The sequence below is a fragment of the Podarcis gaigeae genome (assembly GCF_964106915.1).
Source record: "Podarcis gaigeae genome assembly, chromosome: 8".
In the NCBI taxonomy this organism is placed as follows: domain Eukaryota; kingdom Metazoa; phylum Chordata; class Lepidosauria; order Squamata; family Lacertidae; genus Podarcis; species Podarcis gaigeae.
The window spans coordinates 52,580,208-52,603,328 of record NC_139684.1 but is presented as its reverse complement, the minus strand read 5'-3'; the positions used below and the strand labels follow the sequence as shown (position 1 = coordinate 52,603,328).

At 47.8% G+C, this 23,121-nt stretch overlaps 1 protein-coding gene across 2 annotated transcripts in view; it reads left to right on the top strand.

Annotated features, from left to right (window-relative positions):
- VAC14 (VAC14 component of PIKFYVE complex) overlaps positions 1–23,121 on the top strand; it is a 71,360-nt gene that overhangs the window by 11,995 nt on the left and 36,244 nt on the right. For both annotated transcript variants that reach the window (XM_083749897.1, XM_083749898.1), the window contains 3 exons: positions 1,258–1,402; positions 3,049–3,114; positions 12,930–13,086. In XM_083749897.1, coding sequence (XP_083606023.1) covers positions 1,258–1,402; positions 3,049–3,114; positions 12,930–13,086 — 368 coding nt within the window. The remainder of the gene's footprint in view (positions 1–1,257; positions 1,403–3,048; positions 3,115–12,929; positions 13,087–23,121) is intronic.

Genomic DNA, 23,121 nt, shown 5'->3' with positions numbered 1-23,121 from the left:
CAGGAAAGGAGGCGAGCTCAAGGGCTGCTTTTCTGCGGTGCTTTTGCAGGGCAGTGGGTCCCATGCAACCCCCAGTAAAATTAAGGTGCAGAGTCAGCAGTACCTGGCGGGCTTGCTCCCTGTGTCTTCTGGAATATTGAAATGAGATTGCATAATATCCGCTGTGACTTTTTAAAAATATAAAAAAAATGTTTTGTAGATGTAATATAAACCTGCTTTTTTCTCTGTTCCACGCATGCCTCCTAATACCTCCTAAAAGGGGCAGCATGCATTCCTTCCAGCCATTCTCTGTATGGAACTGAATTGGTTGCTAACTGTGAGGCTACCAATTTTCTTCCCTTCCTTCCAGATCTGCTTGGAAGGGAGACGTGATCTGCCCTTGGGAGTAGCAGGAGCCTTTGTACTTCCTTGGAATTGGAGTAATATATTGACATCCCACTGTTCTTCCGTTGTGGAGCACAAGACTATGCACATGGCGCTTCCAAGTGGCCTGCACATCCGTGCACTGACAAGACGCAAACCTGTGTGGCTTTTGCAAAGTGGCTACATCACGTGCCCTTGGGACCAAATGAATAAGCACAAGCTATTATTAGTAACAAAACAAATCACAGAAGGGGGTTTGCAGCATGCAGGGCAATACCAGGAGCAGGGAGGAAATAAGTTACATCCTCTTGGTTATGTGTGTATCTTTCATAATGGGATGGAATGTCAATATATTGCTTCCCTTCTTCCGAAAGCCAAAGAGAATAATTTTTTTCAGCAACATGCAGCCACACAGATCCACCAGCTGGTATTCAGTCAACGGCAGTTGCTTTAGTCACCGCAGATTTTTAAGGGTTTGTTCTTAAGCATACAAAATGGAATGGTGGAAGCAAAATGGGAAAAAAATGGACTTTGCTTTCATTCAGTTGGCAGCTAAGGAAAGCAAGCAAAGGAGCAATATTTTAGTGATTTATGGGAGAGAAACTTTGTCTCTTTGCAAGGTGAAAGCTGTGTATATGGGAAGTGTTTATTGAGGTGAAATGATGAACCAAGGAGCCTGTTGCATTGTGATTTTCTGTGTGCTGCTTTTATATGGACTCAATATAGGCAGTATTGAGAAGAAGTCATTCAGCAAATGCCATTGACAATGGGGAAACCAAATGGTACAAGTTGCCCTGAGGTTATTTATGTTGAAGGGCGGTATAGGAATTCATTGAGTGAATGAATGAAACCATGCTCCCGCCTGATCTTACTTCTGTCTCCTTTTACCTTCAGCACTGAGAGAATCCAGGTGACCCTGAACCTCGATGGAATTGTCCAAGTATTGGACTGTCACCTTCACGATTCAACCATTGGGATGATGACACGGATAGCAGTCCTGAAGTGGCTGTACCACTTGTATATCAAGACGCCTCGCAAGGCAAGTCTGCTCATTGATCAGATCAGGCCTGCAGCATGGCCATTGGCCCACATTAGAGTTTGTTTTCCTCCTGACTCTTCCTTGAAGAGCAAATGCTATTTTTAAAGCTTTGGAAAGCAAGCTTGCCTCTTAAGAATACATTGGTACCTTGGTTCTCAAACTTAATCTGTTCCAGAAGTCTGTTCCAAAACCAAAGCGTTCCAAAACCAAGACGTGCTTTCCCATAGAAAGTAATGCAAAACTGATTAATCTGTTCCAGACTTTAAAAAACAACCCCTAAAACAGTAATTTAACATGAATTTTATTATCCAATGAGACCATTGAGCCATAAAATGAAATCAATAAATGTACTGTACAGTACTATAAAATAAATAAGACAGTATAGTAGATGATAAAAATTAAAATTACCTGCACTGGTGATAGTCATTGTTTAGATGGGGGCTTTTATCCATTTCTGCAGTCACACAATCAATCAATCAATCAATCATAAAACAAAGAACAAGCCACAGTCACAAAACAAAAAAGCCACACAAACAAAAATGCAAAAAATAGCAAAAACAAAAGCACCAAATACAAGCTCCAAATATCACCACAGAACACTGCAGTCAGAAATGGAAGGCTTTGATTACAATGGGGGGGGCACAAATTAGCAGCGCAACAGTGAAAACGGGAGGGAAAAGGCTTTGATTACAATGCCCCCCCCCCCCCGCAAATTAGCAGTGCAACAGTGAAAATGGAAGCTCAGGACCACGTTCAGCTTCTGAAGCAAAGTTTGCAAACCAGAACATTGACTTCTGCGTTTGCAGTGTTCAAGTTCCAAGTTGTTTGGGAACTAAGCTGTTCGAAAACTGAGGTACCACTGTATAGCATTGCACTCCTGATACATGTGCTTTTTCAGCCCAGAAGGAACTATTTTTTTTTTATTAAGTGAGCCACAGTTATTGAGTCAGAGAAATTTGGGAGCTCTTTTTGGAACATTCAATGGCAGAAGTTTTCTTCCTTTTCTCCTCCAGCTTTCTGCTTCCCCCTCCCACACACTTTGGTGTTGATTGGCTTGGTAATAAAGCTGCTTGTAACGGATGGAAGCCCAAATTGTTTCTTGCTTTACATAGAGTCTGCTGAAAGTGCTAAGGTTATGAGAAGCCAAGCCATGCTTCAGTGTGAACACACAGGCTCCCGGAGAGGAGATCACAGCTGATTTTCTCTCCCTCCAGTGCTGCTGCGCTGCCCTGACTTAAGCTGTGGTTTGGCATGGAAAGAGTTCTGAACCTGGGGCCTGTAGTTTGTCTCACTGCAGACAAACCATGAGCTGTAAATCAAAAAAAGCCTTGGCTGCATGGTTTGTCTCCTCTCTGCGTGTTCATGTTAAAACACAGTTTGGCTGAGTGTTACGTGCAAACTAGTTCAATATATCAAAAAGCAATAGAATACTTTTCAAAGGAAGAAGCCCTTCCTCTAGTTGGTGACTCTGGCCTCAGCTGCAGAGTTTGTTTGGTAAGCTTGCAGGAAAGGAGGGCATCTTTCCAGCACAAGGACTGGGATGCTCTTAAACCTGGAGGCAGCCTTTGCTGTTGTGGTGGCAGCCTCTGCCAGAGCACCAGACACAGTGACCTCTGTGACTGTTATGGACTTCTTTTGCCTTTCAGATGTTCCGGCATACAGACAGCCTGTTTCCCATCTTGTTAAAGACCTTATCTGATGAGTCTGACGAGGTGAGCATAAATCCTGCACTGGAAACATTTAACTCCATTTATTTTATTTGTGTTTTTTATATATATATAAAAACAACCTGTGTACTGAGAGAGTAAAAGTGGCTAGTAGGCTACTCAGACCACAGGTGAAAAGTTCATCAAATTCATTGTCTCCTCAGCACTGATGCTCTTGGGCAGCTCTATTTAGTGGGTTAGGTTGTAAACAGAGTGAAGCACTGTCAAACCACCCACATGTTAAGAGGGGATTGAAAGAAGTGGCTTTCAGAGTTTCCCTTCCTCTGCCACAGATTCTCAGCGTGGAACTTCCCTTGGAGGCCATGGCAGTTTGAGCTGTTGAATAATGGAAGCAATTGTACTAGTCGCATTTGCCTGGAAGCTGAGAGGCTGCTGTCTCTGGTGAAGCTTCTAATTTGACTCTGCCTCATGACTCGGAGGGGATGGTTCTTAGGAATGTTTTCTGCGATCTCCTAGAATAAAAATCCATGGCAAGTTCAGCTTCACTTTCACAAGAAGGGAGCTGCCTGCTGAAGTATTCCCACTTGGTGGATCTTGCGCCAGGATGAGGCCCTTTCTATCATCTAGCTTTGACCTCTCTGCTACTTTCTTTGTTGCAAAGAGGCTGAGATATTGTTGGGATACTGAAGATATATGAAGCTGGATACACTTCGCAGCAGAGGCCCTGCACGCAGGTCCTTAGTAAGCGATCATTGTGGTCCAGGGCATCCTTTGTTAGAAGTTGGTGCCATGTGTCCTTGTCCACAATTTGGGAAGTACATGCATCTTGGAGTCACATACCATGATGCAAATTACACTGAAAGGAATGAGCAACTAGATAGCAGATCAAAGTTTGGAAATACGCTGTTTATTACAAATAGAGGCCATGATTATTTACATAGTATTTGGTTTGGACTGGCAGCCTGGAAGTTAAATCGAGGACACAGTACAGATGTGAGGGATCTAATAGCAAATATAGACAGTAAAGATTTGCTGGAGCCAGGTAGACAGGTGTGGAGTTGAATTGCATTGGAGGGGAAAGAAGGATGCAAACACACATCTCTGCAAAGCAGCATCAGTACCTGTGTGAGAGAAAAGCTCAGATATAACCTATTCCCAGATGGGGAGTGATTCTTCTTCGGCTGGGTGGGTGGGTTGCAGTTAATCAGGAGTTTGTCTTGGCACTTGGACCCCTGGAGTTACTTAAGCTGCCTGAACCTCTGCCTCTTCATTGATAATATGTATTGCTGCCAGCAAACAACCGGAGAAAAGGTAGTTTGGGAGAGTGGTGGTAGGCTGAGCCCCTGAAGGTTTTCTTGAGCTCTGTATTGCATCTGTATTGCTGTGAAAGATGTCTGTGTGTTTTGTGCCTCTCCTGGAGCCCTCCCTAAGCAGATTTAAAAAGACAGGAGGGAGGAAAGGCAAGTAGAAAGGGGGGCAACACTGACAAGGAGTGGAACAACTGAGGTTGCCCAAAAGCCAGCCTTGAGCAGACAAAGCTGGAATGGGCTTGAATTGAATTGAATGGGCTTGAATAGACCACTAACATTTAGAAGCAGATTTTTTTTTCTGGCTACTCAAGGAAGGGTTTCCCCCTGCAACAAAGGGGAGCTGGAGTACTAGTTGGATCTGAGCTTTCCCACTGGGCATATTGAGAGCCAAAATGCATGATGCGCAAGAAGGGGTTCCAGCTGCATACTTTGCATGGAGGTGCATGTTTTGCATGGAGGATCCTAACCTCAATGGATGCTAATGGGTGTTCAGGTACCTAGGATGTGTTTGTCAGGGGATTGCATTGTCTTGGGCATGGACTGTTCTCCAATAGTAAACCAGATCAAGTTGTACCTTGGGTGGATTGATCAGATTAGAGGTTGGGCAGAAAATAAGGCACTACGATGCTTGACTGGCAGGAGTCCCACCTGTTGGTTGGTTGATTGATTGATTGATGCAAGGGCACACTGTGTCTTACTTGCCCAGCAAGCCAGAGATTTCAGAGTCAAGATGCCTGGGAACATCCTTGAGACCACTGTGAGGCTGAGCTCCGTACCCACAATGTGGGATCCCATGGGAACAGCGAGCCCATGGCCCTGGTGCCACTGGGTGAGTGGAAGGAAGGAAGGAAGGAAGGAAGGAAGGAAGGAAGGAAGGAGAGGTGCTTGTTTTGGGGGGGGCACTCACTGAGACGTTTGGCAGGGAAGAGACTGGCATTTGCTCAGGGTACTGAGACATCCATGTGGTTGTCCTGAAACTATTTAGGGTGGTGGGGAGACAAATTGCAAATGCTTCTGAAGACCTTCACGCTCTCCCCCACTTTCCTGTGTCCCACTCTGCCACAGGGCTTTCCTGAGGGAGGGGCTTTCCTGCACTCCCCTTCCTTGCTCTGTTATCGCCCAGAGCTGCAAGCCCTCTTGCCCCAGCCTTTCCTGCGGAATGGGCTTTTTCACACTGAGTCCCATGGGGCTTTTCTCCATGTGATGCAGATCCCAAGTACAATGAAGCTTAACAAAAGCTTGTGCCAAAGTGAATGGCTGCCTTTATCCGTTTATGCTTTTATTTGTGCTTGGTTGGATTTCGGCCCGCAGTTCCCCCGGTTTCCCAGCTCCCAGCTTGCCAAGGCTGAAATTTGGGACTTTGGTGTGTTACAAAGAACAAGGAGGGTGAGCTTGACGTGACCTCAGATGTGCTCCCTTCCCCTTGTTCTCGCTGTAGTCCTGGAGTCACCGTTTCATTTGCAGGGCAGCGGATTTGCAGGCGAATGTGGCAGCCTTCAGGGACAATGTGGGTGTGGGAGAGCACTTTTAGGGACTGGGCAGCCCTGGGGTGAGGCAGGCAACTTATTCCGATGTGTGAGCTGGTGCCATGGGAGAGGCAAGCTCCTCTGCCACCCCTCCTTTTAGTTTGTGTACACTCTAGACTCAGGGAAAACATTCGGGTAGTCAGAGGTTATGAATTCGACTTTAGAAAATATCAAATTAATAAAAGGTGCACGTTGGGTCATCAAAATTCCTAACCTCTCCTATATGGTCTGAACTAGAGGGGACTAATCGGGAAGATCTTGGGGTTGTGGTGGATGGCTCATTGAGAATGGTGTTGGCGCTTCTGGGCGTATCCCATTTTGTTTCAGTGGGGCTTGCATGGGATAAATTCCCCAGTGGATTGTGGCTGCTAATGGTGGCTGCTGTTGCTGCTGCTTTGGGGCCTTGCTGGCATTTGTGTTAAGCCACAATAGCTTAAATAAGTGTGGGGAGAAGGGAGGGACTTTCCTGCTTTCTGGCAATGTCAGTTCCAGATTGAACAGAAGCAGGATGGGGACTGTGAAATTTTCTGGTTCAGAGACCAAGGGGCAAAGTTCACCATCCCTTTCCCCCATTGAAAAGGGGGCTAGTTAAGTTGTCACTGGAAGATTGATTGGTTTCTCTTGGAAATGGGGAAGAGGGATCAAGCTTAGTCTTCACATTGCACTCTTTTTTGGGGTGGGGGTCTGCCAAATAGGGAAGATCTTGTTCTTGACCAGGTTTCTTCTTTCTCTGATGGTTGTACAAAAAGAAAATTAATTTGAGGAGCCCTTTGAGGCGACAGGGAGAAAGAGAGAGCTCACCGCCTGCCCTTGCAGAAGGGGAGTTGCATTCAGGGCCCAGGCCGCCTTCCTATGAGCCCCTTCCCAGTGGGGCTGAGCAGCTTGGGCTCCTTGATTGCCCTACAGCTGGGAGCATCAAGTGTTCTGTCAGGCACTGGCCACTAGGTGGCCTCAGAGTCTGCAGCAGCCTCTGCATTTTCTGTTGCCGGGTCCTCTGCTATTCAGAAACCTGTGCGGAAGAGTTTCTAGCAGCCCGGTCCTATTTGCACTTGGCAGGTTGTGTTCCACTGATTCATCTATCAGCCCAGGGGCAGTTGATCTGAACATTAAGCTGGAGGACATTCCTCAGTCCGTGTTTGTCACCTAGATGCCCAGGTGATTTCTGTGGCCAGGATGGCCTCGCCACAATGGCCCATGCATTGCTAACCTCGGGACTTGATCGCTGTAACACACATTGTGTGGGGCTGCCTTGTAGCTGGTCTGGAAGCTGCAACTAGTGCAGAATAATAATAATTTTATTATTTCTACCCCGCCCATCCGGCTGGGTTGCCCAGAATGAGGCGGCAAAGCTGCCCACAAGAGCAGATTTACTGGCAGCATGTTACTCGGCACTGAGAGAGCTGCACTGGTTGCTGATTCAGGGTTCTTGTGTTAGCCGTAAACAACCTGGACCAGAAGTAACTCAAGGACTTGCCTGGTCTGTTGCTCTCCACCTCCGTCACTGAGATCCTGTAATGGGGTGTTTCTGGTGGGCTTGGCTGGCTTGTGGAACTCACTGCCAATAGAGGGCTCGGCAAAAACAATCCCTGCCCTCTTGTAATCATCTTCTGAAAACACTGTTATTTAGACAGGTTTTTGAAACTTGAACTCTTTTTTCTTTTCTTTTTTTGCTAGCCAGTATTTATTGATTCTGTTGATGTTTCTGCTGATTTTATTGCCATGTTTTTATGTGCCTATAAATACTGAAATAAATAGACATGCTAATAGTTTGGGAACTGAGCCACGTGGCAGCGGATTGGGGCAGCAGCAGTACCTTTTCCCATTCTTTCTCAAGGAGGATCTGGAGCTTCCTCCACTGGCTTTTCTGTGGTTGGGGCTAACTCACAAGTTGCATCATCACCCTGCCTATCCCAAGTATAAGGAGGCCTCTATCCTTTGAGATACTGTTCTCTGCGAATGGTTGGAAGTGAGGGGGAAGCAGCAGCAGCAGCAGCTCCTTTTTCGTGAAGGGAAGATGCTTCTCAGTTGCTGTCGAATGTGTCACGTCTGCCTGAGCGCTGGAGGTCTGCCAGAGGCCAGCTTCATTTCCTTTAGCTCCAGTTATCTTTGCCAGCTCTGCTCCCTTGACCTCGCGCCTCTTCAGAAGGGAGCAGAGAGGCAAAGCAAGCAAGGCAGAGAGCTCAGGGTGACTCCTTTGGTAACCAGAAACCTGCCCACCAGTGGTGGCGGTGGGACAAGTGGATGGGATGTGACAGCAGTGTCAGGCAGATGTTTCTGCTCAGGATGCTGACTTTTGGACTTGTATGTGTGTGTGAGAGAGAGAAAGAGCCCTTTGTTAGTGAGCAGCAGAGGATAGCTTTGCACAAAAGTAGGTTGCAAGAGGATTCAAGAGCACCAATGACTAGTGCTAAATAATTGCTGTGTGTAGATTCTGTGTGAAATGGTGTTCCTGGGATCTCAGAAGACCAATATCAAGCCCTGAGGTTCTCTTTTTGATGTTGTGGCAAAGTTATCTCCTGAATAATGGCATTCACACTGCCCCTACATAAGCTATGTGCACGTACTGCAAAGCTGCCTTCATTTTATGGAAAGAGGTGACCCATTTACGCAGTGCTCGTAATGCACCTGTATCGTGTAGCTCTGATGCTAGGGGTGCGGAAGGACCAGGGCAGGCACAGGGTGCTGAAGCCCTGGAGGCTACAGGAATTCTGCCTCAAAGCCCAGACCCAGCATTGCCCCCTTTTGCAGCAGTGGGTATGAGAGATTTTCAGGGAGCTGAATCCAACACCCAGTACAAGTTCCTGCACTGGTGATCCTGGGACAGATATGTCATTCCCCACAGACCACTTTCCAGCCATGGTGGCATTTTGTGTTCCCATCCTTAAAGAGGCAGCAGGATGCACTCCCAAGGTGCTGAGGCCTGGCACTCCTGAGTATTCGAGCCTTGGGAGGAGGAGTGTGTGTTGTGTGCTTTCATGCACTGCCTCTTCAGCAAGACTGGGGCAGCTTGCACATGAGCCAGTGGAGCGAACATCAGATTGGTTCAACTGCAACATGAGGCACATTAACTTGACCTAGATCTGGTTAGCAGAGGAAGTCTCGTAGACATGCATTGGGGGAAGGCAGTAGCAGCAGCAGCAGCAGCAGCAGCAGCAGCAGCAGCAGCAGCAGCAGGATTTTCATTACTAGAAAACGTCTCCTTGAAATGCTTTTGCTCTCCACTCAGCAAAGCTAGTGTCATGTGGAAGGCTGAGCTGTGTTTTTTCCACTTTCCGTCACTCTCAGCCAGTCCGCAGTGGTAGTAAACATATTAGATGCAAAATCCCAAGACCTCCTTGCAGTGCTGTTTCCTAATCGTTGTGGTTATGGACAAATGCATGAAAACATGTCAAAAAAAGCTCAGCTTTATGCTGTGATACACACGCATTCTTTGCCATTCCCAATAAGGCTGCTCCTCCTTCCACCCTCCCCCTTTGGTGTGTCTCTGCTCTCATCTTTTCCATAAGGCACATCTGACCAGATCCAGCATCTGAGAAGAAATAAAAACAGATTTCCAGATTACGTAGAACTTGGGCAAAAGCTGCTGCGACCTGTGCAAACCAGATTAATATTTGCACGGATGCATGCTATTATTTTTCCCCACCTTCGGAGAATAGGAGCATCTCTCGCTGCCGGTTTTATCTAGGGCTTTTCTTTCTTTGAGCCTAAATCCTAAAAAAGTAATCTCACCTTCCCATTTTAAAAAATAATCTCTGCCAGCTGATCTGGTGGCTCTTAATGCTAGGGGTGGTGGTGGCTGTGCTTCTGGGCTGCACCCCTTCCCCCACCAGGAAGCCCCCCCCCACGCTCTGCCTTGTCCGTGGGGGAGGGGAAGGGCCTCTGTGGCCTCAGCCCTTTCATGTCCAATAATGGGAGCTTAAAGAGCTGCTGCCTCGGCTGCTTCTGCTTCTGCTGCTCTCAGATGATGGGACCCAGCTGATGCGCCTTTCTGGCACCTGGCCTGTTGCCGTGGCAACGTTAGGCATTTGTGTTCCTGCAGGATATTGCTTTTCTTACACCCTTCCAGTTTCATTCTTTCGCTCGCACAAAAGAGAGGGAGAGAGAGAGAGAAGCTGCCTGCTGGAGGCTTGCTTAGTGGAAAGATGCACCGCGCATGCAAAACACTCTCCCTCCCCCTCCCCGCCATCCTGGTTGAGCTTGGTAGGATGCACCATTTCAGTTCATTCAAAGGCAGCCTTGCATGTGGAAACCGCCAGGCTGAATAGGGTCCAGGGGGGTCCAGCTAACTTGACAAGGCAAGGCAGTGCACATCAAAAATGGAAATGTGCAAACTCGTTTGCTCGTTCCTCTTCCCGGGCAGTGGTGGCCAAGATGTGGTGCTTTCCCCTGACAGCCTCCTGGTGCAGCAGCTGCTTGCTGCTCAATGCCATTCCCAGGTGGTTCCACATTGTCTATATAGGTTCAGCAGTAGGGTGTAATGGGACACCGGCCATTGCTGAGGGGAGGCCTCTTGCCTTCATGTAGGTGCTGGGCCTTGGCCAGAGCAGATAACTTCACGCTGCTCCTGTGGAGCCTTCCTTCCTTGCTTGCAGAGAGTGCTCAAAGTTCATGATCGAGGCTACCATATACTAAACGCTCTTCCTCTTCCAAGGCCAGGCTGTGCGGTGGAATAACTGACCCTCACTTGTCCCAACCCAGGGGAAGGATCAGGTGAGGAGACCCTGGGCAAGAAGCAGAGCTCACCCACTGAGGTCACCTTCACACCATACATTTAAAGCACTGCAAATAGTCAGTGACTTCCCCCAAGTAATTCTGGGAACTGCCATCGGCTATGGGTGCGGAGAGTTGTTCCTCTCACAGAGCTACCATGTCCCAAGTTCCCTTTGAAGAGGAATTGACTGTTAAACCACTTTTTAATAGGATTTTATAGCTCTAACGATGCTCCCCTAACAACTCTCAGCACCTTTAACAAACTATAACTCCCAGAGTTCTTTGGGGGAAGTAATGACTGTTCAGAGTGGTATTAAGGTGCTTCAAATGCGTGGTGTGATTAGAGAAGGTGGGTTAGAGTGGACACATTGCAAAAGTGAGAGGCCTATACTGAGTCACCAGATTAAATCCTTGTGTGCCGCCTCTGTTTTGGCAGTGGAGCGCAATGCCTTCCTGGGCTCCTGTGGGCAGATTGTGCTACCTGTGCAGTCGTGGTGATGCCACGGCCGTGAATCAAGTTTGTGATACTTGTGGCAGCTTGACAAGTGGTTGAGCTACATGTTAAACATGCAACATGGCACAATACAGGACAGATGCCAAGCTTGGTGCTGTACACATGCCTGGTTTGGTGTTTTGTTTTTTTCTTTTAGTGGACCTTGGGCAGGGGCTGAAGCTGGTGAAAGACCCCAGGCCCAGCCTCTGGCACTTGGGGGCATCTTTGCCTAAGACCATGAAAATCCTGTTGCCAGTGAGAGCAGACAACCCTGTGGGCCAATGCTTCATGTATCAGGTGGCATCATAGTAGGGGCAAGGGCAGTCTTCCCAGCCATGGGCCCTCCAGATGTTTCTTCTACAACTCCCATCAGCCCCAGCCAGCACAGCCATGGGGCTAATAGGAGTTGTAGTCCAAAACACCTGGAGGACACCCAAGTTGGCAGAGGCTGGGTTAGAGTGCGGGATTAGGACTGAGAAGATCCAGATTCAAATTCTCAGTCAGCCATGAAACTGGCCTTGGGGTCAGTCACTATAGCTCTCGGGCCAGCCTACTGCTCAGGGTGACTGTAAAGATAAAATTAGTGGTGAGAACTATGGAGGCTACCTTGAGCTCTTTGGAGGGAAATTGGTGGGATATTAAATATCTTTTCTTTTTCTTTCTTCATTTTTGCATGCTCACCTTACGTGATCCCATTGACTGGGGGTGTTGACTTGACAGGTAATCATTTCTTGGAAAAGCATCCCTGGTGAGATGCATGCAAACAGGTCCTTATCCTCCCGAAAGCCTCAATTCCTGCTGACTATGGCAACAGTGACTTGCCATGCCCACGACAACCTCTAAAATGCCTATGCAGAGAACCCTCTGCACTGAGTCCTCATCATGAAGCCAGTGAAGAAATTTCCCTTTGGATGTTTGAATTTGCTCTTAATTCAAAACTAGATTTGCTGGGATGTCCTGCTTATGCTCTGAGTGACATCCCTACACCACCTTCCCTTGCCCAAGGCACATAAGAGGAAAGTGAGACATTCCATTGTTGCGTCGCAAGTTTCCCCACCATCATAAATGGTGGCCAGTAAGGGACATTGTGTGTGTGTGTGTGGATAGACATGCAGCATGGAGGTATTCTACTGCACAGTTTGGATAGCTAGAAATTATGGGATGCAGGGCAGGAGATGTGGGAGCTGCACCATCAAGCTTGTCCATAGTCTTTCAAGTGCAGGGATGGAAGTGAGTTCATAAGAGTCTCATAGAAATCAGAAGATCAATCAGGGATTGAATGTCAGATCATAAGGGCAAGGCAGAACCTGTTCAAAAGACACCATGCCTGCCTGCTTGCCAGCTTAACCTTTGTGGTTGCCAGGGGCTAGTTTTACTAGAAGCCGTCATTGTGTTTGGGGTGTACCCATTGCAGGTTAATAACAGCTGGGTATCGCTTGGCTTCCACACTACCACCTCAAATCCTGTATTTGGCTTAATCTCCATTCATATGATTTAACCACTTTCCCATTATTTTAAATCCATGCATTTCAAGAGCGCACATTATGGCTATGACCATTAAAACATTTGTTTGCAATGGAGTATTCCATATTCAGGATCGTTAAGAAAGGAACTGAAAATAAAACTGCCAATATTAAAGTGGCCTTGTACAAACCTTTAGAGCCTCTGCATTTGGAATAGTGGTTTCAGTTCTGGTTACCGTATCTCAAAAATGGATATTGTAGAGCTGGGGAAAGTGCAGGAAAAGAGCACAGGGAGTCCTTGTCTTCTCTGCCTGCCTTGTCAGCCACCGCTTGATCTCTTTTTATTCCTTGATTCCAGGTTATCCTCAAGGACCTTGAAGTCTTGGCCGAGATTGCATCCTCTCCAGCAGGTCAGACAGAAGGACAAGGGGCACCTGACGGTCCCAGTTTACGACCTGGACAACTGGAACTGCACATTCCTGCTCCAACTAAACCTTCCCAGGTTGGCTCCTCTGGTAAGTGCCCCTGTCTCTGGCAAAGATCTCACACGCCTTGAGCAGCCTCTGGATATTTTTTTCTCCTGGTGCAAAGTGGCACAAAGCAGCTTTAGACAGGCGAAGGCAAGTGATTCCCTGGCAGAATCGGCACCAGTATTTGAGGGAAATGTGTTTGCCACAGAGGAGGGCCACAGCGTGTGGTTCCAGCTACAGCTGGAGCCTGAAGACTTCTGTGCAGCTTCTGCTTGTAGTAACGGCTGGTGGGTGGGGAGAGCGAACGGAAGCGTTTGTGTTGATAATTCTACACCTCCAGACTGGTGCAGAAGGAGGGTGGGAGGTGAGAAGAGAAGCAACAGTTGTGACACCAACAAGGAGGCAGTTTGGGAATCAAAAATGTTTTGGTGTGTGCCTGCCTTGAGTCCTCATGCCTGCAGAGTAGAACTGAGCCAGGTGAGAGCTTAGAAGAAGTTTGAGGGTGAGACCTAGACTCCATTTCCTGCTCTTCCCTATTGCTGGCCAGTCTCCTTCATCCCATCTCATCCCATTCCTCTGCTTCTGAAATGCTGTGTCGTTGGGACAGACTGCAGGGCAGCCCCTCTGGAGCAAGCCATAGCAATTCATCAGGCTGGTCTTCAATAGAGTTTGTGTCAACAGGAAAGGAAACAATGGCTAAAGTTTTAACAGGGAATCTATATTTCCACGCAAATCAATCCCAAAGCTTTTAAGGGATGTACATTATAGTTGTGCAGTGTGCCTAATTTCTGCCATTTGTGAATAGTGGGAGTCCTTGCCTCTGCCCAGAACTGCTTCTGATTTTGTCTTAGGGCAAGTGAGGTTTTATGAATGGGGACATCTCAGAGCACAGGCACCCTTTTTAGCCCAGATGGGTGAAACTTGATGAATGTTAGCATTAATCAACATACATAGCAACAAAGCCGCTATACAGAGGGGTGAAGGTAATAGAGGGGAGGGGAAAGATGAATGAGGATTGAGAGAGAGAGAGAAAAAGAGAGAGAGAGCGCACACACACAAGTGAACAGCCAACCAGTGGTGCTGGGGAACTGTGGCATTTGGAACACAGGTCAAAAGCACTGAAACAGCGCCACCTCCCCCTGGGTTTCCAGGCCCAGCTCAAAGGGCTGGAAGGGCTTTTTCATTATCAGGGACTGCTGCCCATTCTTCCAAGTCATCAGGGGAGGCCCTCCAGGTCCAGTCCCTCCCCCCATGGAGCTTAAGGATCAATGCCTCCTCTTTCCATGTGCCAGACTGCACTGTCTTCCTCTTTGCTGTCCACCTTACAAGAATAGTTAACAATCTTCAAGTAGTTTTCTTCGTCCAGGTCAATTAATTTGGGCTCTATGTGTGTGAGACTGCTGTATTAATCTGTTTATCCTTTGCACTGTTTTCCACGCCACCCCAAAAAAACAAACACCTTTTTACTGTCATGCTAAACTGCTGTTTCTTACAGTAATTACTTTAGTCTTTTTTGGATTGTAATAATGTTGAATTTATTTGTAATGTTTCTTATGGTAATGTGAGACATAGCAAAGGCTTGGTGACTTGTTTGGTTGCCTTTGAACACAAGGAACTTGGACAGGGGATTGGGTACCTGTTGGTTCTGCTGATTTTGCAGGGGCTTCCATTATCATTGGCCATGGGCTGCCGTTCTGGAGAGCTTTGCACCCCTTTTCAATGGTTCTCCTTAGAGGAGCAGTTTCATTACGCTCACATCTGATGCACATTTGGCAGAAACCCCAAGCAGGGGCTTCTTGGTGGCTGCTCCCAGTCTCTGGGACTCATTTCCAAGGGGGACGAGCTTGCCCAATTTTTGACCACACACTAGTTGGCAAAAACATTTTTATTTAGACAGATAAGCTGACTTTAGAATATGTTGAAATTGGTTTTTTCTGGTAGTTTTGATTTTATTGATTTATCTGCCTTATTTTTCTGTTCTTCCTCACTCTGTATTTTATTGTTGTTTCATTATATCTTGTTGTACTTGTGTTGTTGCATTTAGCAACCTGGAGAGCATTTGGTGGAAAGGTGGGAAATAAATTTAAAGATCAAAGACACAAGAACGTATCAAAATGTGTATGTGGGTAGGTCACATGGCACTGGTGGAGGCTGGTTTCTTTGAAGAAAGGATAACTCACTTAGGATTTCCTTATTGGTAGAATACCTAGTTGACTCTTCTTATCTCTCTTCAATCTGTGGCCAATTCTGTAGCAACAAATGTGGCCCACAGAAAGAAGTGGTTGCCCAATTGGGAGTTCATTTGGGTGGTTCCCGCTCCTGCCTTGCCAGTGTTTCTTTCCAAGGTTCCAAGTTCTTCAAATACCATCTTGGTGGAGACTAAAGGCAGTGTGAGAACATCAGATGAAGCCTGAAGTTGCAACTGGATCAGGCCAAAGGTCTTGCATCTTGCATCTAGTCTTGCATCTTATTCTACACTGGCCAAACAGTTCTCATAATGGGAACCCTGTTGCTGGTGCCAAATCTGCCCAGTAACACAGATAAGAGAGTAACAAGATGCACCTGGTGAATGAGTTGTCTCTGCTGACTCATGAAGAATTATTAGCCCATTAACTGCATTCCTTAACAAACCCAGCATGTGGGACCAGAGTGCAGCAGCAACACTCTCCCCACCTGTGACTCCCAGCAACTGGCATTCCCAGACATACTGCCTCCAATAGTGGAGGGACAACATAGCCATAATGGCTAGTAGCCCTCTCCTCCATGAATTTTTCTAAAGCTGTCCAAGTCTGTGGCCATCACTGGCTTTTGTGGGAACAAATGCCATGCTAGTTCTGCTTCAGCAGAACTTGTTCTTCTATATGTTTGGCAATTCTATCTTTAACTATGCTTTCCACCAGCTTTCCTGGAACAGATGTTAAGCTAATGAGCCTGTAATGTCTCAAATCCTTTCAAGATGCCCTTTTAAAAACTGGCATTATATTGGCCCCTTTCCAGTCCTCAGATATGGAGGCTGATCTTTAGGATGAGTTATGTACTTTGGTTGGAAGATCAGCACTTTCACATTTGAGTTCTTTGCGAACTCTTAAGAACTTGTTGAGCCTTGTCCGTTCAAAAGACAAAGAGTGGAAGTCCAAGCATCCTCATTCTTTCGTGACTTCAAATCTGCCAGTCTGCCAAAGGATCCCAGGTAGCAGTCCAGTCCAGATCTCTAGGAGAGGCACCCACAGGGTGCTTCCTTCAGGTTCAGAGCAGGTAAGAATCCATAAAAGTTCATCACCCACCCAGATCGCACAGGTATGGCAGAGGCCTGACTGCTAAGTTGCTGAAGGATGCTCAGAGTGCAACATCTTGGAGATGGCCAAGGTCCTCAGGACTGGGTTTATGACATCTGTGGGAGAATTGCATGCCCTCCCAAGTCATCACTAATCCTCTTAGCCTCTGTTGGGCAGAGGGGCCACTGAACTAGCCTTTGCCTGCTGCTGAAGAGACCCTCTCACCTACTAATCAAGGCCCCACTGAGAAGGGAAGATTAAAAAAATCACAGGGAAGATTACAGATTTCATCAGCACCATGGAAATGTGAATTTTGCATGCAGGAAGCATCTATGCAGACAGCCCTTTACTTGCCTTGATTGACTCACGTTCCAGAATGCTTAAAATGTGTTTGGCAAGGTTAGGGCATAAGGGAAAGGAAGGTTTTGTTAGGCTTATCACGTCGTGCCGATGTACATGCCATATATTTAAAGCATATTGCTTCCCCCTAAGAGTGCCAGGGACTAGTTTGTTAAGGGTGCTGGGAAATGTAGCTTTGTGAGGGGTAAATTACAATTCCCAGGTTTTGGGTGGGGGGAATAGTGTGCTTTAAATGTATGGAGTGGATATAGCCTATGTATTTCCCCCCTCCCCCTGTCCCTCTGGGAGCTCACTCACATGTGCATTTCTCCCAAAGCAACTGTGTAAGAGAAGTGAATCACACAGCAAGCTTCATCCCTGAGCAGGGGCTTATCCTGGTCTCTCTTCCCTGTCTAATGCTCAGCCCACCACCCTGCACTGATTTCCCATCTGGTGCATGGATGATGAGCAGGAAGGGCAAAGGGACAGATCATGACAGGCGGTAGAAAGGGATAATAGGGTAAACGCCAACCATAGCTTGCCTGGTTGTTTGCTTATAGTTCACCATCCGACCAGACGCTCCCTACTTCTTCATGAGAGGGTTCCAGGTTACCTGAAGTTGTGGCTGATTCTGCCTTTGCACAGTGCCCTGGTGCTGCTATCTCGGAGGCCCGCTTCTTGGAAGCTTTTGGTCCAGCCTGTAATGCCCTGGCTAGGAAGCACGATGAGCTCATGCTGCTTGTCCCACTGTTGGCTTGCGCTGAGCACAGCTGGGAGCAAATGCGCAGGGCCTCGAGTGTGCTATTGATCCTCTGTCTGTGCGGGAGACGGGTGGGGGGAGGAGCTGGCTAGGCGGCTGCAGAGCTGTGCTTTAGATCAAGTGGATGGCTTTCTCTTCCCTCCCCTGTAGATTATCTAAAAATAGCCTTGCAGTTGTGGCATCCATCCTAAAGGCTGCCATGGCCCCTTTAACTCCATTCCAGTCCAAGCCTTTTATGTCACATAATAATTTGGAAAGAAGATGTCCAAGAAGCTGTGTCTCCCAGCTTTCTTACTACTTAAAACATCCATATCTGTGCAGCCCTTTTAAGGACATGGCTCTGGTTTTTGTGCCCAGGACCATAATATCTGCAGCTGATTGCCAAGTGTCTACTGGCTAGAGACTAGGAGCACAAAGAGGTTTGCCGAATTTTATGAGATGCGAACCCCCCAGCATCTCATGGCAAGGAACAAGTAGGTGCAGCTCCATCATAACCGTTAAGGCAGATGGCCAGGTTTGCGGGACTGATCCTGCGCGGCACTTCTTAAGTTCTTTCTTCTGAGAGAAGAGAAGAATTTGGTGATGTGGGGAAAAGTCCAGCAGCTTTTGACAAACATGCTTGTGCCAGAGTTTTTTTTCCTTTGGGGGGAGGATTATTCCAGCCTGAGGCCGCCAGCAAATTCTGTACATTCAACAAGGCGTTTCTCCAGTTGCACAGTGGGCTTCAGGGCCAAGAAGATGATGTGGCAAGCTGCCCGGACTCTTTCTGGGCAAAGACAGAGCTGGGGGAGGATGGCAAAGATAGGAGGATCAGAAGCTGGACTGTTCTTCCAAGTAGACTCCTAGGCATGCTGTGCTAAATGGCACCTTTGCAAGCCCCCATCTTGCCCTCCCTGCTGGTTTCCATTATATGTTTGCCTGCTCAAATGGCAAACCACCAGATTGGCTCCCCAGGGTGGAAGAGAGGGCCACTGCCATTTCATCCTCACACTTTCCTCAGAATCTGTTTATGCAAATGCTGCTGTTTGCTTTTCCTGGTGGGGTGTATTTGCTCTGCTTGCTGAGCAGATCTGCTCCCTGCTTTGCTTCTAACTTATTTCCCCTTTGAGGAAGCTGCAGCGAGGTGTGCTGAGTTGTCTTCATGCTTGAGGAAAGTCTTCAAACTTTTTTCAAGCTGCCCTTTCTTTTATTTGGTAATATTTCTGTGACTTCATTGGCACATGCCCTCGCTTTCACAGGGCTTCGCAAAGATGATAAGTGCTTTCTTGGTCTGGAAGTATCCTGTTCGTAGCCCAATATGAACATGTGGGTCCTCAAATATTTCCTTGTACCCCACCTTTCCACCGCCCAGTGGGTTCTTCTGGGGGAGTGCAACCTTGTCAGAAACAGGCTGAACATCTAAACCTCAAGTGAGGGATAAATTTGTAAGAGTAAGTGGATTGTGCCCCACTGCCCCAGACAGAAACAACAATTTTAAAGGGGGCAGGGAGCCAGGATAATAACTATTAGCTTCTCCGGACTCGTGACTTCTGTTTTAATGAGGAGAAGGCCTGGCTTGTGATCTTGAAATACTTGGGCAGGCTCTCAGAACCAGTAGATCAGCTGCCTTGTCATGTGAGGGCCCAGCCAGAGGGGAAGCAGAAAGCTCTGCTGTGAGTAAATGACTTGCTCTGGTGTGCTAGCTAATCCCCTTGCCAAAATGCTGGCTCTGAATCTGTAGCTCTGTCAGACACAAAACCACCCACAGAGGTGGGTTGCCCCCTCTGTTTTCGAATTGCTTGGCTAGCACTTCATGGAACATGTTAAAGTGGGCTGGACCTCTGAGATCCTAGTAGTGGGCTGGAATTAACGCCCCCCCACCCCCAACCAACGATTCTTCATCTCAGACTGCTTGATTGAGAAGCAAGTTGCTTTCCCCTCCCCTTGTGATGGGCTTGGGGGGGGGGCAGGTGAAGCAAAGGATTTTGATCTTTACAGTGTCAAATGCCATGACTTATTCTCCTCCCAGTGTATCCCAGCCCATGAAAGAAGTCAGCAGTGTTCTCTGGGAAGAGAGGTCAGGGAGGCAGCAGATGTCACAAAGCCAGCCACTTGTGCTAATCTGAGCTGGCTTGCGAAATAGGCTTTGGGGATTAGGCACTCAGAGCAGGGCCTGAGTCAGGGACCCACAGAGCAAGAGGACAGGAGGATGCTGGGCTTAGAGCCAGACATGGCCTTCCTGAAGTCTTGCTTGGGCATCACCCATTTCCAGCCTGGCATTCAGATTTCATTTCTGGAGGGAAGTTCCTAGCGTCTGGTTGTGGTGAAGTCTCGCGTACCACATGGGTTGACCTTCAAACCCTCTTAATCAGCAATTTTTCCCATGCAGAGAAATGTGTGCATTAACCCTGGCCTGGGGCTGATGGGCGCTATAGTCCAAAAACATCTAGAGGGCAGCAGGCTGGGGAAAAGCTGGTTTGCCCCATCAGGTGTTGACATTTTGTAGGCGACTGTTTTGCCTTGTGTTCTGGCCTGGGAGAGCAGCTCTGTCAGTGGATTCACCCAATAAACCTAAGATGTTTCTAAATGTGTGTACATTCCACCCACCCACTTTTTCACTGTGCACCTCTCTTGCTATAAAACCCTGCAGAGGTACGAAGCATCCCTGTGAAGATCCCAGGTCTTGTGCCTAATATGCAGAACCGACTGCCTTAGGCAGGGCAGCCATCCCTTTGGGTCCAAATTGGCTTTCTGGATTGCAGGCATGCCTCCCCTTTGTGCTTCACCACCACGACCGCCCTCCCCGTGACCTCCACACTTTCCCCTTCTGCCTTGTTTCAGTCAAACGAGCTTACTCCGGAGAGGAGTCTTTCTCCTGCCATGTGCCTCTGGAAATGGGCAGGGCAGTCAAGGGTGTGTGGCGACAGGGAGGAGGGACAGGCACACACCCAGGTGCCTTGTAGTTGGGGAGGGAAGGAATGAAGACTGGCTTGTGTCTCCATGAGCCTTGGGAAGGGGGAGCCTACATCTTAACAACATCTGTTTCAGTGATGAATTGAGAGGCAAATGTCTTGGGGCGGTTCTGTTTTTGTTCTTTGAGCTGCTCTATTTTTATCTTCCCATGTGATGTTCCTTTACATCATATTTACCAAGTTGAAATACAAAACATCCTGTAGTAGTATTAACCGGCTGGAAAGTCTCTCCTGCACATCAGGTTTCACTTAAGATAATCTGCCTGCCTTCCCTGGTGGTGGCGGCGGCAGCAGCAGCAGCAGCAATCCTAGTGCATGTTTGGGGATGGAGAAGGGGGTGTGGGGATCTGCTCTTGCACCCACTCATAGGAGCTTGATGGTCAAAAGGCAGCTTCTGCCTCCTGAGTGGTTCCTACTTTTAGAAGCATAGGATTGGTGGAGCTGCAGCTCTCTGAAGCCCTTTCACAGCCCCATCTGCCTGGCGGACAGCTGGGGGAGGGGGATGAGGGCTGGAAGATCATTGGTCTCAAGGCACTCCAGGAACTTTCCAGTGGCCCCCCTCCAACCCCCCTCCGTTCCTGCAGAAGAGCCAAGAGACAGAAAAATAGTTGCTCTGTGAATTTCTTCCATCTTGCTCTGCCCCAGAGTCACAAGCAAGAGATACTGAGCAAAATGCTTTAGACTAGAGGAAGGGGTTTGTAGAGGCTCTCAGAGCAGTTTTCTGTTGGGGGGTGGGGAATAGTCTGAAACGTTTCAGGGGGGAACTTGGAAAAGAGCTTGAATAGCAAAGGGCAAGCAAGCAAATTTGGGGCTGATGTACATCCAAAATCTTCTGTTGGCCTTTACAGACAGTTATGACACCTAGTTTGGGGACTGAAGCTGCCATGGTTGGGCTGGCAGACTCCTGTTGTGGTGACGGAAGAGGAAAAAAGGTAGCGGGAGGGAGTCTTGCTGAATCTCCTGGGCCCCTCATTAGCATTTAGAACTTTTGGCCTCCTCAGAACTTTTCTCTGTTGACAGTGGAGGGCACAGTGTTGAGTTAGGGCTGTTTCTGTTTTACAAAAAGCTACCATAATGCAGTGCTGAGAGACAATTGTCCTGCCACAAGAGGGATGACTCTGCAGGGCAGTGCCAAATTGCAGTCTTCTGTGGTGTTGACCATCTGTATGGAACTGCGGGAGAGGAGAGCAAGTTAAGAATGTCTAGTCCTCCTGTTGCCTTTACGCAAGGAATAAAGCTGGGCTTGTAGGGAATTTTTGTGGGCAAAAGCATATCATATAGTTAAACGGTGTAGAGCTGGTCTAAAGAAAGAAAATTGCCTGCAGGAGACTTCCCCAACCAGCTTGTTTTGGAATACTGCTCCCACCAGTCCTAGTCCAAAACAACTGGTGTTTCTGACTGATGGTGAGCTACCCGAGTAGGCCCATGCGTATCACACAGTTTCCTTGAACTGCTTATCCTTTTAGGAAATCTTTGCAGAATCCTCCCGTACACCCAGCGTTTGCAGATGCCAGAGAGGTAAAACTTGCTTCAGGACAGTTTCTGCAGAAGTAATGAACACAGGCTAAGCCTGCAGACTGCTGGGCTGCTGGGCAAAACTTGCCATTATCTTCACCTCTGAGGAAGTGGAGGGGGAGAAGAGAAACCATAAGGGGAAGGGAAGCTCAGGCACTTGTTTAATACCAGGTGAGGATGTGTGTGATAGAGAAGTTGAATTTAGGCACATGTAGCATTTTCCCGCTTGATCAAGCTGTATGGCTGACCAGGTGGTGGAGTTGAGGAGAAATTCAAGCTGTCTTCTTTCTGAGCTTCCTGCTAGAGTGCAGTCTGCTGTGGCAGGCCATGGGAACATGATGATGACTGGCGAAGGCATGTGATGCTCACCTTGGCAGTGAGAGTTAACACCATCATAGTTGCTTTCCAGGAAACCTCTGCAGCTTCTCCCTGAGCAATTCCCCTGAGACAACCCTACTCAGTTGCAACTCACCCTTGTGCTCACTGTGGGCAGCTGAGGTGTCCCAACACAACACTTGTGGGCTTAGGCTTCTCTGTATGTGTACTAACAGCCAGTCTGGTGTGTTGCGTATCTGTGAAGCCTCTGATTTGTGAGTATCAGCATGAATGAATCGGTTCAACTGTGTTTTCCTAACACCTCCTCCTGCCTTTCTAGTATTTCTGCTCCTATAAATAGTAAGGCGGGTTTAATTGTATCTACTTGCTATGCCATCGTGGGCGAGCCACCCATCGGTGGCAGAAGCTGGAACAGGGGAAGTTAAAGGGATCTGGGAGGCGTGGGTGGGACTCTTGGAAGCCTCTCTGCTGCCTGACTGTTTCTATGTTGTAACCGTGCAGATTAATTGAAAACTGGCTGGGCAGAGATTAGGAGCTGTGAGATGGTGGGCGCAGGAATACAAAGCTGAGGTCTTGCTATGGATGTACCTTCATAGCAGGAGGTGGGTCTCCTCTCTGCATGCCTCACACTGACCACCGATTGTACAGTGTATCCAAATTTAACAAATTTTGCTGCTGAACCAGCAGCAGATTGAAATAGTGAAGCTGCAGCCTGTTTCCTGCTTGTGTTGTGCATTGTGCAGCAATATTTGCCAACTCCTGACCCCAAATGAGACGTCTGTGATTTTACAAGCTGCCTGGCGGGCAGGGAGAGAGGCAGTCAGAGTGGCTTTTCTGGTCCGTTCTGCAGTGGTGCACATCTTCTTTCCTTGTCGTTCATGAGTGTGGAGCCCAGGAGTGCTGA